This window comes from Mustela lutreola, chromosome 1 (assembly GCF_030435805.1).
Source record: "Mustela lutreola isolate mMusLut2 chromosome 1, mMusLut2.pri, whole genome shotgun sequence".
NCBI classification, from domain to species: domain Eukaryota; kingdom Metazoa; phylum Chordata; class Mammalia; order Carnivora; family Mustelidae; genus Mustela; species Mustela lutreola.
The window spans coordinates 4,925,911-4,938,330 of NC_081290.1; the positions used below are offsets into that span (position 1 = coordinate 4,925,911).

The 12,420-nt window shown below is 37.3% G+C and overlaps 1 protein-coding gene across 5 annotated transcripts in view; it reads right to left on the reverse strand.

The window, feature by feature from the left end:
* MRPL1 (mitochondrial ribosomal protein L1) overlaps nucleotides 1–12,420 on the reverse strand; it is a 120,769-nt gene that overhangs the window by 64,620 nt on the left and 43,729 nt on the right. For all 5 annotated transcript variants that reach the window (XR_009349877.1, XM_059157025.1, XM_059157108.1 and 2 more), the window contains exon 6: nucleotides 4,410–4,521. Coding sequence is in view for 4 of the 5 variants with exons in the window: in XM_059157025.1 (XP_059013008.1) it covers nucleotides 4,410–4,521 (112 nt within the window). In the remaining variant the exon portion in view is untranslated. The remainder of the gene's footprint in view (nucleotides 1–4,409; nucleotides 4,522–12,420) is intronic.

A 12,420-nucleotide genomic window follows, 5' to 3' on the forward strand; every position in this document is an offset into this window, starting at 1 on the left:
TCTCAAATATGATACAACACCAACTTCCACACAGAAGCAGATAGGAATACTCTTCGATCAGGCCGCGACCACACCCTTTCGACAATACTCCAACTGCAGCACTGATGCTCAATTCTACACGTTAAAAGGAATACACGTTAGTGGGGCGCCTGGGAGGCTCAGTGGATTAAGCCGCTGCCTTCGGCTCAGGTCATGATCTCAGGGTCCTGGGATCGAGTCCCGCATCGGGCTCTCTGCTCAGCAGGGAGCCTGCTTCCCTCTCTCTCTCTGCCTGCCTCTCTGTCTACTTGTAATCTTGTGATCTCTCTCTGTCAAATAAATAAATAAAATCTTTAAAAAAAAAAAAAAGGAATACACGTTAGAGTCTAATTTCCTAATCACGTCCCTTTTCTATCAACCTGCCAATAACTTAGCATGGTTTAAAAGAATTTAACTTTCTCCGTATATGCCATAAAACCCACCCACGGGTTAATATGTGTAATATAAAATGAATTCCCTTAAGTCAAGATATTCTTCATACTCATATTTTTTTGTTTAATAAGTGCTAAAAGACAGATTAGCAACTTAAAATCTAATTTATCAATAAAACATATCTATATTAGAGATGAAGGAATTTCAGGGGGCACTTACATTGGAAGAAAAAAAGCTAGTTGACAAGCAAAATGAAGCCCATTTTCTTCTAAGAAATGCCTTTTTTTTTTTAATAAATAAAAAAGAAATAATACTAGGAAAAGCAGCCAAATGTGCATTTGAAAAATAGGGAACTTGCCTACAGTTACGTAAGCAATTAAAATAAAGTGAATAAATATGCAGCATTAAACATGCTGCAAAATGTGCACACTCAATCCAGCCAAGACAGTTACACCCACTCCCATTAGTAAAACAAAATATAAGACAAAATGGGAAACTAATGAGCTCAGCTGCAGGGGCCTGTTTGTTTTTTTTTTAATTTCATCCATTTGCTCAAAACGTAGTTTCTATTTTACCCTAAAGTCTTTTGTTGGATATAAGGGGAATCAAATGTTCCTGAACAAAAATCGGAATAAGCTCTGAAAATGCGTAATACAAGCCTCATTTGTTCTAACGCACATCTGGTGTGTTCTGTTTTAACATTTTTGACAGGTTAATCGTTTGTCTTCGTGTTTAAAGAACACAAATGTTTTGCCGATGCTGTTAAACAGATCCTGGGGCAGGAAAGGGGTGATGGTGAAAAGACCATGTTCGAGGTGGAGAAAGGTCTACCTCTTCAAGATGCTTTGTTAAAGCGAATGGATTCGGGGTGGCGGGGGTGGGTGTGCAGACACTACACACCTAAGAAACTTGACCATGGTATACAGAAGCTATGACTCGTTATGAAAGTACAAAATAAAGTCAATTTAAAAAAATAAACATTTTAAAGGGTCACTTTTCTTATTTGAAATAAATAATTTGAAAACCTTCCCAGTGAAAAAACAATAGTCTCAAGTTCTATGATGAAAATGGTAATTTAAAAATTCAAGGTTAACGAACAAAGAAAATAGAGACCAAAAGGATTACTTAGAGAATGAAAAAGTAGCAAAGGTGACAAAGTTAACTTCTGTGAAAAATCACATCACCATGCAAACCAAGGAGATGACTGGATACTGATACCTGGTATTCAGTTTCACTTTTAATTGACTATATTTAGTATTATCTGATTTTGGTGAGCTTGAATTTAACTGGAAACAAAAAAAAATTATGAGAAATACTTTCATCAAACTCAACTGTAATTCTGGTTTAAATTTTAAAATAATGTTCAGTTTCAGGTTTTACTTGGGAAAGAATGTAAGTTTGATTCCACGAAAACAAATACCCTCATAATGGATATCCCTAATAGAAAGCACCAAACCACAGTCAGACACCTACAAGGATGTGTTCTTTAATGCAGGTTACCAAATATAAACAAACAAAATTCTACAACAATAAAAGAATCGGAGAGGACCTTTGAATTTGCTTAAAGTACAGAACACAATCTATAATTCAGGTTAAGTATTATGGCCATAAAATATGATGAATTAGTTCAACTTGAATTAAAATGTAAACATGAATCTACTAAAACATTTTTGAAATACTTGCTCTGTTTATACTATAAAATTTCCCCTAAATCCAGCATGCCCAAAACAAACTATGTCAGCAAATGAACTTCTCTTTCCTTCCAAATCTATTCCATTTCCATTAATATCAACTTTTTAGGAGATCCCTAGGCTTCAAAATCTCAGCATCCTATGACTCCCCCTCTCTTCCCCACAGCCTCTCCATTCCCAATTGCGAGCACAAAGATCCAGTGTCTTTGACATATATCTCCTTACTACAGTCTCATTATGAGGACTTCAGTTTAAATATTACCTTTACTAGTCCTGGCAATTGCACTTAAACTGTTCTTCCAACTTCAAGTTTTGATTCAGGCCAATACATCTTACAAATTCTCTCTGGATTAAAGCTCTAAGGAACACCCCATTTTTTTTTTTTAAGATTTTATTTATTTATTTGACAGAGAGAAAGAGGGAGATCAGAAGCAGGCAGACAGGCAGGCAGAGAGAGAGGGGGAAGCAGGCTCCCCGCTGAGCAGAGAGCCCAATGTGGGACTTGATCCCAGGACTCTGAGATCATGACCTGAGCTGAAGGCAGGGGCTTAACCCACTGAGCCACCCAGGCGCCCCAGGAACTCCCCATTTTTAAAACTTCTAAGAGTTTTTAAAAGGGGAATAGAAGTCCAAGCTTCTTAGGATCTTATTCAAGATCCTTCTCGGGGTGCCTGGGTGGCTCAGTCAGTTAAGTGGCTGCCTTCAGCTCAGGTCATGATCCCAAGGTCTTGGGATCAAGCCCCACATCAGGCTTCCCATTGAGCGGGGAGCCTGCTTCTCTGTCTCCCTCTGCCTGCCTCTCTGCCTACTTGTGATCTCTAGCTCTCTGTCAAATAAATAAATAAAATCTTCAAAAAAAAAAAAAAAAGATCCTTCTCAATATGATATCAATCTTCCAATGTGATTACCATTATTTGCTTTGATTCAGCATAGGAGTAACCATTCATTACAAGCCAAAGAGAAGTAACTGTTAATTTTTTGTATATAGCCTATAATATCTGACTTATTTCAATGTATACCATTAATAAATTCCTTCTATTTAAAATAATATCACCCTTAATCCACCCATCCAATTATTCAAGATACAGTTTTTATGTTTATTTATTTTTTAAGGAGTCTCCACACCAACGTGGGGCTTCAATTCACAACTCTGAGATCGAGAGTCACATGCTCTACCAACTGAGCCAGGCAGTTGCCCTTTTTAAGCTACAGCTTAATTTCATTAAGATTTTATTTAATTTTTTAATTTTTTATTTTTTTAATTTCTTTTCAGCATACCAGAATTCATCATTTATGCACCACACCCAGTGCTCCATGCAATCCATGCGCTCTCTAATACCCACCACTGGCTCACTCAACCTCCCAACCCCTGCCCCTTCAAAACCCTCAGTTTGATTCCCAGAGTCCACAGTCTCTCATGGTTCATCTCCCCCTCCAATTTCCCCCAATTCCCTTCTCCTCTCCTTCTCCCCATGTCCTCCGTGTTATTCCTTATGCTCCACAAGTAAGTGAAACCATATGCTAACTGACTCTCTCTGCTTGACTTATTTCAAAGATTTTATTTTTATTTTTACGTAATCTCTATACCCATCATAGGGCTTGAACTCACAAGACTGAGGTCAAGAGTCATATGCTCCACCAACTGAGCCAGCCAGGTGCCCCTCAAGTTATAGTTTAAATGTTTTCTCCTTCAGCATGCCTTCTCTGATTTCCCCAACAATGTGTAAATTCCTCCTCTACCAAACACCCTTGGCATCCTGTGAATTTATCATATACTAATTTACACTACGGCTATTTATGTAGCAACATTACTTCCTACCAGATTTTGTAAGGGGGAAATATCCATAATGGGAAAGTTCTTTAAGGGAAGTATCTACAGAGCCATGTACACAGTAAGCATTTATATATGTATGTATATATATGCATATACATGTGTATTATAATATATAAATATACATATGTTGAATGCTGGCATAAATAAGCATACATATCATATTAATAAAGAAGTATAAAATAGTATGGTAACATACCTAAGGAGTAGTAAGTATCATTAATTTCAAACCTAAGTATGGCCTAAATTTAAAGAACTGGTATTATAAATAACTAGGTTTTCAAATGATTAGATTACCAATATTTATGCCAAAGGGGAAAAAAAATCAAATCCACACATTCTTCACAGAACACAAAATTCAAATACCAGAATATATTTACTCTACATTTACATTAGCAGTTTTGTTTTATAACTAAACATACATATCAGAAAGTTGTTGACAGCATATTAAAATAATAAAAAGAATTCTCCCTTACTTCGAGTTAGTTTTGGAAATCTTTTTTTCAGCTTTTTCTTTAATGGGTTAAGCTCGGGCATTATTTCTGGAACAGCTACATAAAAGTCTGATTGAATTTCATCATCCAAAATCTGAAAATTGGGAGAAAAGATTAAACCTTAGATTATATGAAAAGGTTTATCCTTCTGAAAATTAAGTATAATGTAGTAATTTCCCTTATAATTTAGAAAAGAGACATTAAGCACAATTCTTTCCTTCAAACATCCTACAAACACATTTACCAATTATGAAAACCATTAGAACCAAAACATTTTCTGATGTTCTCTTTTAAAAATAGCCACATCCTTTTAAACAAAACAAAACCAGTTACTGGGTTTAATTCTTCTGTGGGGTTATGTTAGGCAAAAGCGTAATAAACTAGAAGACAGCACTGATGTGCACATGGCCCATCTACTCCTACGAAGTTGAATTTATCTGTCTATTAAAACTGAAGACACAAGGCTGAAAATTTTGCAATATATCATATGTAAAATTAATAACACTCAAATCACTAGCAACCGCACTGCTTTCCTAAATTCAGAGCATCAAGAGAACTAATCTATAATTATTTTCACAAAGAACTGAAACTAAAATTCTATTTGCCTCCAATAACTAAAAATAAAAGAGGCGTGGGATGGTCAAAGACAAATTCTTTTATAATTTATTTATCCACACTCTAATTCCACTTGAATAGCAAAAGGAATAATATTCAATTTTTAAAAGACAGTTTTAATTAAGTAAGGCAAACATCCGAAATAATTATTAGACTACTATAGTATATTCCTTTTAAACATGTAGTTGCTCACAAAATGATTACAAAAACATTTAGTTGATTACAAAAAAGCAAGTTTTTAGAAAAACACTGCCTGGACAACAAGTATTTCACCAGTGGTTCTTTTTGCACACAGTATTATCATAATATGTCATTCAAAGACGTGGTTTGGCCTTACACAGTGAACCCTAAAATCTTGTACCATGGCAAAATTAAGCACTGATTCTGGAATTTTACCTTCCTGTTATTATTCTTATTTTTCCAAATTCTTTACTCCCTGAATAACTTACTATGGTCCCCTTAACAATAACAATTTGCATTAGATGAGCACTTACCACATGTACAAAGCATCTGCTAACATGTCAAATGAGCCAGTCCTTACAATAACGCTATGAGGCCAGTACCAATATTGACCATATAGGAAACTGAGGGCTGAGGGCAGATTAGTCAGTCTGTGCACTAATAAAGAGCAGACCCAAATTTCAAACACATGCAATGTGGTTCCAGAACCCAGGGGTCTTATTCATAGAAATATGAAAACAGAGGCAATTTTGAAACATCAAAGAATTACATGTGAAATGTCTACTCTAAGACCTTTCAATACGGATTTTATGACATGCTCCTTTAAATTTAAAATTATGTTTAAAAGTTATGTTATAGTTGGGGCGCCTGGGTGGCTCTGTGGGTTAAGCCTCTGCCTTTGGCTCAGGTCATGATCTCAGGGTCCTGGGATCGAGCCCCGCATCGGGCTCTCTGCTTGGCAGGGAGCCTGCTTCCCCCTCTCTCTCTGCTTGCCTCTCTGCCTCCTCGTGATCTCTGTCTGTCAAGTAAATAAATAAATAAATCTTTAAAAAAAAAAAAAGTTATGTTACAGTTAACCTTAAGATCACCTCTTGGAAGAATATAAAATGATATAAATGAAAACCATGCTTTAGAGACAAGTAAAAATGAAGTTATGAAACAAAATGAATTTATTAAAGACCTTTCTTAGGAAATGACTATTAGTTCAGTAAATTTATCCTACATTTACATTTTGTAAGTGTTAAGTAAAACAGCATTTAACTTAACTAAAAAATACAGAAATATGTTAAAAAAAAATTACAGCCATGATGCTATTTACCAAAACTGTCTTGAATTTATCTCATAATCTGAATAGCTTCTAAAAATAACATGGTTGAAGGGCACTGGATCTCTCAGTCAGTTGGGAAGCTGACTCTTGGTTCTGGTTCAGGTCTTGAGCTCAGGGCAGACTCTGTTTGAGGATTCTCCCTCTCCCTCTGTCCCTCCCCCTGTTCACATGAACACTCTCTGTCTCTCTCTATCCAGTTAAAAAAAAAAAAAACCTCTAAAAAATAAAAATAAAAAAATAACATGGATGAGCTCTTTTTTTTTTTTATTTATTTTTTATTTTTTATAAACATATATTTTTTATATACATATATTTTTATCCCCAGGTCTGTGAATCCCCAGGTTTACACACTTTACAGCACTCACCAAAGCACATACCCTCCCCAATGTCCATAATACCACCCCCTTCAACCAAACCCCCTCCCCCCAGCAACCCTCAGTTTGTTTTGTGAGATTAAGAGTCACTTATGGTTTGTCTCCCTCCCAATCCCATCTTCTTTCATTTATTCTTCTCGTACCCACTTGAGCCCCCATGTTGCAACACCAATTCCTCATATCAGGGAGATCATATGATAGTTGTCTTTCTCCGCCTGACTTATTTCGCTAAGCATGATACGCTCTAGTTCCATCGATTTTGTCGCAAATAGCAAGATTTCATTTCTTTTGATGGCTGCATAGTATTCCATTGTGTATATATACCACATCTTCTTGATCCATTCATCTGTTGATGGACATCTAGGTTCTTTCCATAGTTTGGCTATTGTGGACATTGCTGCTATAAACATTCGAGTACACGTGCCCCTTTGGATCACTACGTTTGTATCTTTAGGGTAAATACCCAATAGTGCAATTGCTGGGTCATAGGGCAGTTCTATTTTCAACATTTTGAGGAACCTCCATGCTGTTTTCCAGAGAGGTTGCACCAGCTTGCATTCCCACCAACAGTGTAGGAGGGTTCCCCTTTCTCCGCATCTGCGCCAGCATCTGTCATTTCCTGACTTGTTGATTTTAGCCATTCTGACTGGTGTGAGGTGATATCGCATTGTGGTTTTGATTTGTATTTCCCTGATGCCGAGTGATATGGAGCACTTTTTCATGTGTCTGTTCGCCATCTAGATGTCTTCTTTGCAGAAATGTCTGCTCATGTCCTCTGCCCATTTCTTGATTGGATTATTTGTTCTTTGGGTGTTGAGTTTGCTAAGCTCTTTATAGATTCTGGACACTAGTCCTTTATCTGATATGTCGTTTGCAAATATCTTCTCCCATTCTGTCAGTTGTCTTTTGATTTTGTTAACTGTTTCCTTTGCTGTGCAAAAGCTTTTGATCTTGATGAAATCCCAATAGTTCATTTTTGCCCTTGCTTCCCTTGCCTTTGGCGTTGTTCCTAGGAAGATGTTGCTGCGGCTGAGGTCAAAGAGGTTGCTGCCTGTGTTCACCTCAAGGATTTTGATGGATTCCTTTCGCACATTGAGGTCCTTCATCCATTTTGAATCTATTTTCGTGTGTGGTGTAAGGAAATGGTCCAATTTCATTTTTCTGCATGTGGCTGTCCAATTTTCCCAGCACCATTTATTGAAGAGGCTGTCTTTTTTCCATTGGACATTCTTTCCTGCTTTGTCGAAGATTAGTTGACCATAGAGTTGAGAGTCTATTTCTGGGCTCTCTATTCTGTTCCATTGATCTATGGGTCTGTTTTTGTGCCAGTACCATGCTGTCTTGATGATGACAGCTTTGTAATAGAGCTTGAAGTCCGGGATTGTGATGCCACCAACGTTGGCTTTCTTTTTCAATATCCCTTTAGCTATTCGAGGTCTTTTCTGGTTCCATATAAATTTTAGAATTATTTGTTCCATTTCTTTGAAAAAGATGGATGGTACTTTGATAGGAATTGCATTAAATGTGTAGATTGCTTTAGGTAGCATAGACATTTTCACAATATTTATTCTTCCAATCCAGGAGCATGGAACATTTTTCCATTTCTTTGTGTCTTCCTCAATTTCTTTCATGAGTCCTTTATAGTTTTCTGAGTATAGATTCTGTGTCTCTTTGGTTAGGTTTATTCCTAGGTATCTTATGGTTTTGGGTGCAATTGTAAATGGGATTGACTCCCTTTCTTCTGTCTTGCTGTTGGTGTAGAGAAATGCAACTGATTTCTGTGCATTGATTTTATATCCTGACACTTTACTGAATTCCTGTATAAGTTCTAGCAGTTTTGGAGTGGAGTCTTTTGGGTTTTCCACATATAGTATCAAATCATTTGCGAAGAGTGATAATTTGACTTCTTCTTTGCCGATTTGGATGCCTTTAATTTCCTTTTGTTGTCTGATTGCTGAGGCTAGGACCTCTAGTACTATGTTGAATAGCAGTGGTGATAATGGACATCCCTGCCGTGTTCCTGACCTTAGCGGAAAAGCTTTCAGTTTTTCTCCATTGAGAATGATATTTGCGGTGGGTTTTTCATAGATGGCTTTGATGATATTGAGGTATGTGCCCTCTATCCCTACACTTTGAAGAGTTTTGATCAGGAAGGGATGTTGTACTTTGTCAAATGCTTTTTCAGCATCTATTGAGAGTATCATATGGTTCTTGTTCTTACTTTTATTGATGTGTTGTATCACATTGACTGATTTGCGGATGTTGAACCAAACTTGCAGCCCCGGAATAAATCCCACTTGGTCGTGGTGAATAATCTTTTTAATGTACTGTTGAATCCTATTGGCTAGTATTTTGTTGAGTATTTTCGCATCTGTGTTCATCAAGGATATTGGTCTATAGCTCTCTTTTTTGGTGGGATCCTTGTCTGGTTTTGGGATCAAGGTGATGCTGGCCTCATAAAATGAGTTTGGAAGTTTTCCTTCCATTTCTATATTTTGGAACAGTTTTAGGAGAATAGGAATTAGTTCTTCTTTAAATGTTTGGTAGAATCCTCCTGGGAAGCCGTCTGGCCCTGGGCTTTTGTTTGTTTGGAGATTTTTAATGACTGTTTCAATCTCCTTACTTGTTATGGGTCTGTTCAGGCTTTCTATTTCTTCCTGGTTCAGTTGTGGTAGTTTATATGTTTCTAGGAATGCATCCATTTCTTCCAGATTGTCAAATTTATTGCTGTAGAGTTGCTCATAGTATGTTCTTATAATAGTTTGTATTTCTTTGGTGTTAGTTGTGATCTCTACGCTTTCATTCATGATTTTATTTATTTGGGCGCTTTCTCTTTTCTTTTTGATAAGTCGGGCCAGGGGTTTATCAATTTTATTAATTCTTTCAAAGAACCAGCTCCTACTTTCGTTGATTTGTTCTATTGTTTTTTTGGTTTCTATTTCATTGATTTCTGCTCTGATCTTTATGATTTCTCTTCTCCTGCTAGGCTTAGGGTTTTTTTCTTGTTCTTTCTCCAGCTCCTTTAGGTGTAGGGTTAGATTGTGTACCTGAGACCTTTCTTGTTTCTTGAGAAAGGCTTGTACAGCTATATATTTTCCTCTCAGGACTGCCTTTGTTGTGTCCCACAGATTTTGAACCGTTGTATTTTCATTATCATTTGTTTCCATGATTTTTTTAAATTCATCTTTAATTTCCCGGTTGACCCATTCATTCTTTAGAAGGATATTGTTTAGTCTCCATGTATTTTGGTTCTTTTCAAACTTCTTTTTGTGGTTGAGTTCTAGCTTTAGAGCATTGTGGTCTGAAAATATGCAGGGAATGATCCCAATCTTTTGATACCGGTTGAGTCCGGATTTAGGACCGAGGATGTGATCTATTCTGGAGAATGTTCCATGTGCACTAGAGAAGAATGTGTATTCTGTTGCTTTGGGATGAAATGTTCTGAATATATCTGTGATGTCCATCTGGTCCAGTGTGTCGTTTAAGGCCTTTATTTCCTTGCTGATCTTTTGCTTGGATGATCTGTCCATTTCAGTGAGGGGAGTGTTAAAGTCCCCTACTATTATTGTATGATTGTTGATGTGTTTCTTTGATTTTGTTATTAATTGGTTTATATAGTTGGCTGCTCCCATGTTGGGGGCATAGATATTTAAAATTGTTAAATCTTCTTGTTGGACAGACCCTTTGAGTATGATATAGTGTCCTTCCTCATCTCTTATTATAGTCTTTGGCTTAAAATCTAATTGATCTGATATAAGGATTGCCACTCCTGCTTTCTTCTGATGTCCATTAGCATGGTAAATTCTTTTCCACCCCCTCACTTTAAATCTGGAGGTGTCTTCGGGCTTAAAATGAGTTTCTTGGAGGCAACATATAGATGGATTTTGTTTTTTTTATCCATTCTGATACCCTGTGTCTTTTGACAGGGGCATTTAGCCCATTAACATTCAAGGTAACTATTGAGAGATATGAATTTAGTGCCATTGTTTTGCCTGTAAGGTGACTGTTACTGTATATGGTCTCTGTTCCTTTCTGATCTACCACTTGTAGGCTCTCTCTTTGCTTAGAGGACCCCTTTCAAGATTTCCTGTAGAGCTGGTTTGGTGTTTGCAAATTCTTTCAGTTGTTGTTTGTCCTGGAAGCTTTTAATCTCTCCTTCTATTTTCAATGATAGCCTAGCTGGATATAGTATTCTTGGCTGCATGTTTTTCTCATTTAGTGCTCTGAAAATATCATGCCAGCTCTTTCTGGCCTGCCAGGTCTCTGTGGATAAGTCAGCTGCCAATCTAATATTTTTACCATTGTATGTTACAGACTTCTTTTCCCGGGCTGCTTTCAGGATTTTCTCTTTGTCACTGAGACTTGTAAATTTTACTATTAGGTGACGGGGTGTGGGCCTATTCTTATTGATTTTGAGGGGCGTTCTCTGAACCTCCTGAATTTTGATGCTCGTTCCCTTTGCCATATTGGGGAAATTCTCCCCAATAATTCTCTCTAGTATACCTTCTGCTCCCCTCTCTCTTTCTTCTTCTTCTGGAATCCCAATTATTCTAATGTTGTTTCGTCTTATGGTGTCACTTATCTCTCGAATTCTCCCCTCGTGGTCCAGTAGCTGTTTGTCCCTCTTTTGCTCAGCTTCTTTATTCTCTGTCATTTGGTCTTCTATATCACTAATTCTTTCTTCTGCCTCATTTATCCTAGCAGTGAGAGCCTCCATTTTTGATTGCACCTCATTAATAGCTTTTTTGATTTCAACTTGGTTAGATTTTAGTTCTTTTATTTCTCCAGAAAGGGCTTTTATATCTCTCGAGAGGGTTTCTCTAATATCTTCCATGCCTTTTTCGAGCCCGGCTAGAACCTTGAGAATTGTCATTCTGAACTCTAGATCTGACATATCACCAATGTCTGTATTGATTAGGTCCCTAGCCTTCGGTACTGCCTCTTGTTCTTTTTTTTTTGAGTTGAATTTTTCTGTCTTGTCATTTTGTCCTGAGAAGAGTATATGAAGGGGCAAGTAAAATACTAAAAGGGTGGCAACAACCCCAGGAAAATATGCTTTAACCAAATTAGAAGAGATCCCAAATCATGAGGGGGGAGAAAGGGGATAAAAAGAGGTTCAAAAAGGAAGAAAGAAAAAAAAAAGAAAAGAATTTAAAAGAAAACACTTAAGAAAAATATAAAAAAAGAAAAAATATATATATTAGATAAAGTAGTAAAAAATCGTTAAAAAAGAAAAAGGTAACAGTTAAAAAAAAATTTACCCGAAGGCGAGAAAAAAAAAAACAAAAAATCAAAAAGAAAAAAATTAAATTAACTGCAAGACTAATAAAAAATCACAGGGAAAAAGCCATGAGTTCCGTGCTTTGCTTTCTCCTCCTCTAGAATTCTGCTGCTCTCCTTGGTATTGAAACCGCACTCTTTGGTAGGTGAACTTGGTCTTGGCTGGATTTCTTGTTGATCTTCTGGGGGAGGGGCTTGTTGTAGTGATTCTCAAGTGTCTTTGCCCCAGGCGGAATTGCACCGCCCTTACCCGGGGCCGGGGTGAGTAATCTGCTTGGGTTTGCTTTCAGGAGCTTTTGTTCCCTGAGCGCTTTCCGTAGAGTTCCGGAGGACGGGAATACAAATGGCGGCCTCCTGGTCTCCGGCCCTGGAGGAGCCGAGAGCCCGGGGCCGCACTCCTCAGTGCGCGCTCAGAGAACCTCGCCCAGTTACTCCC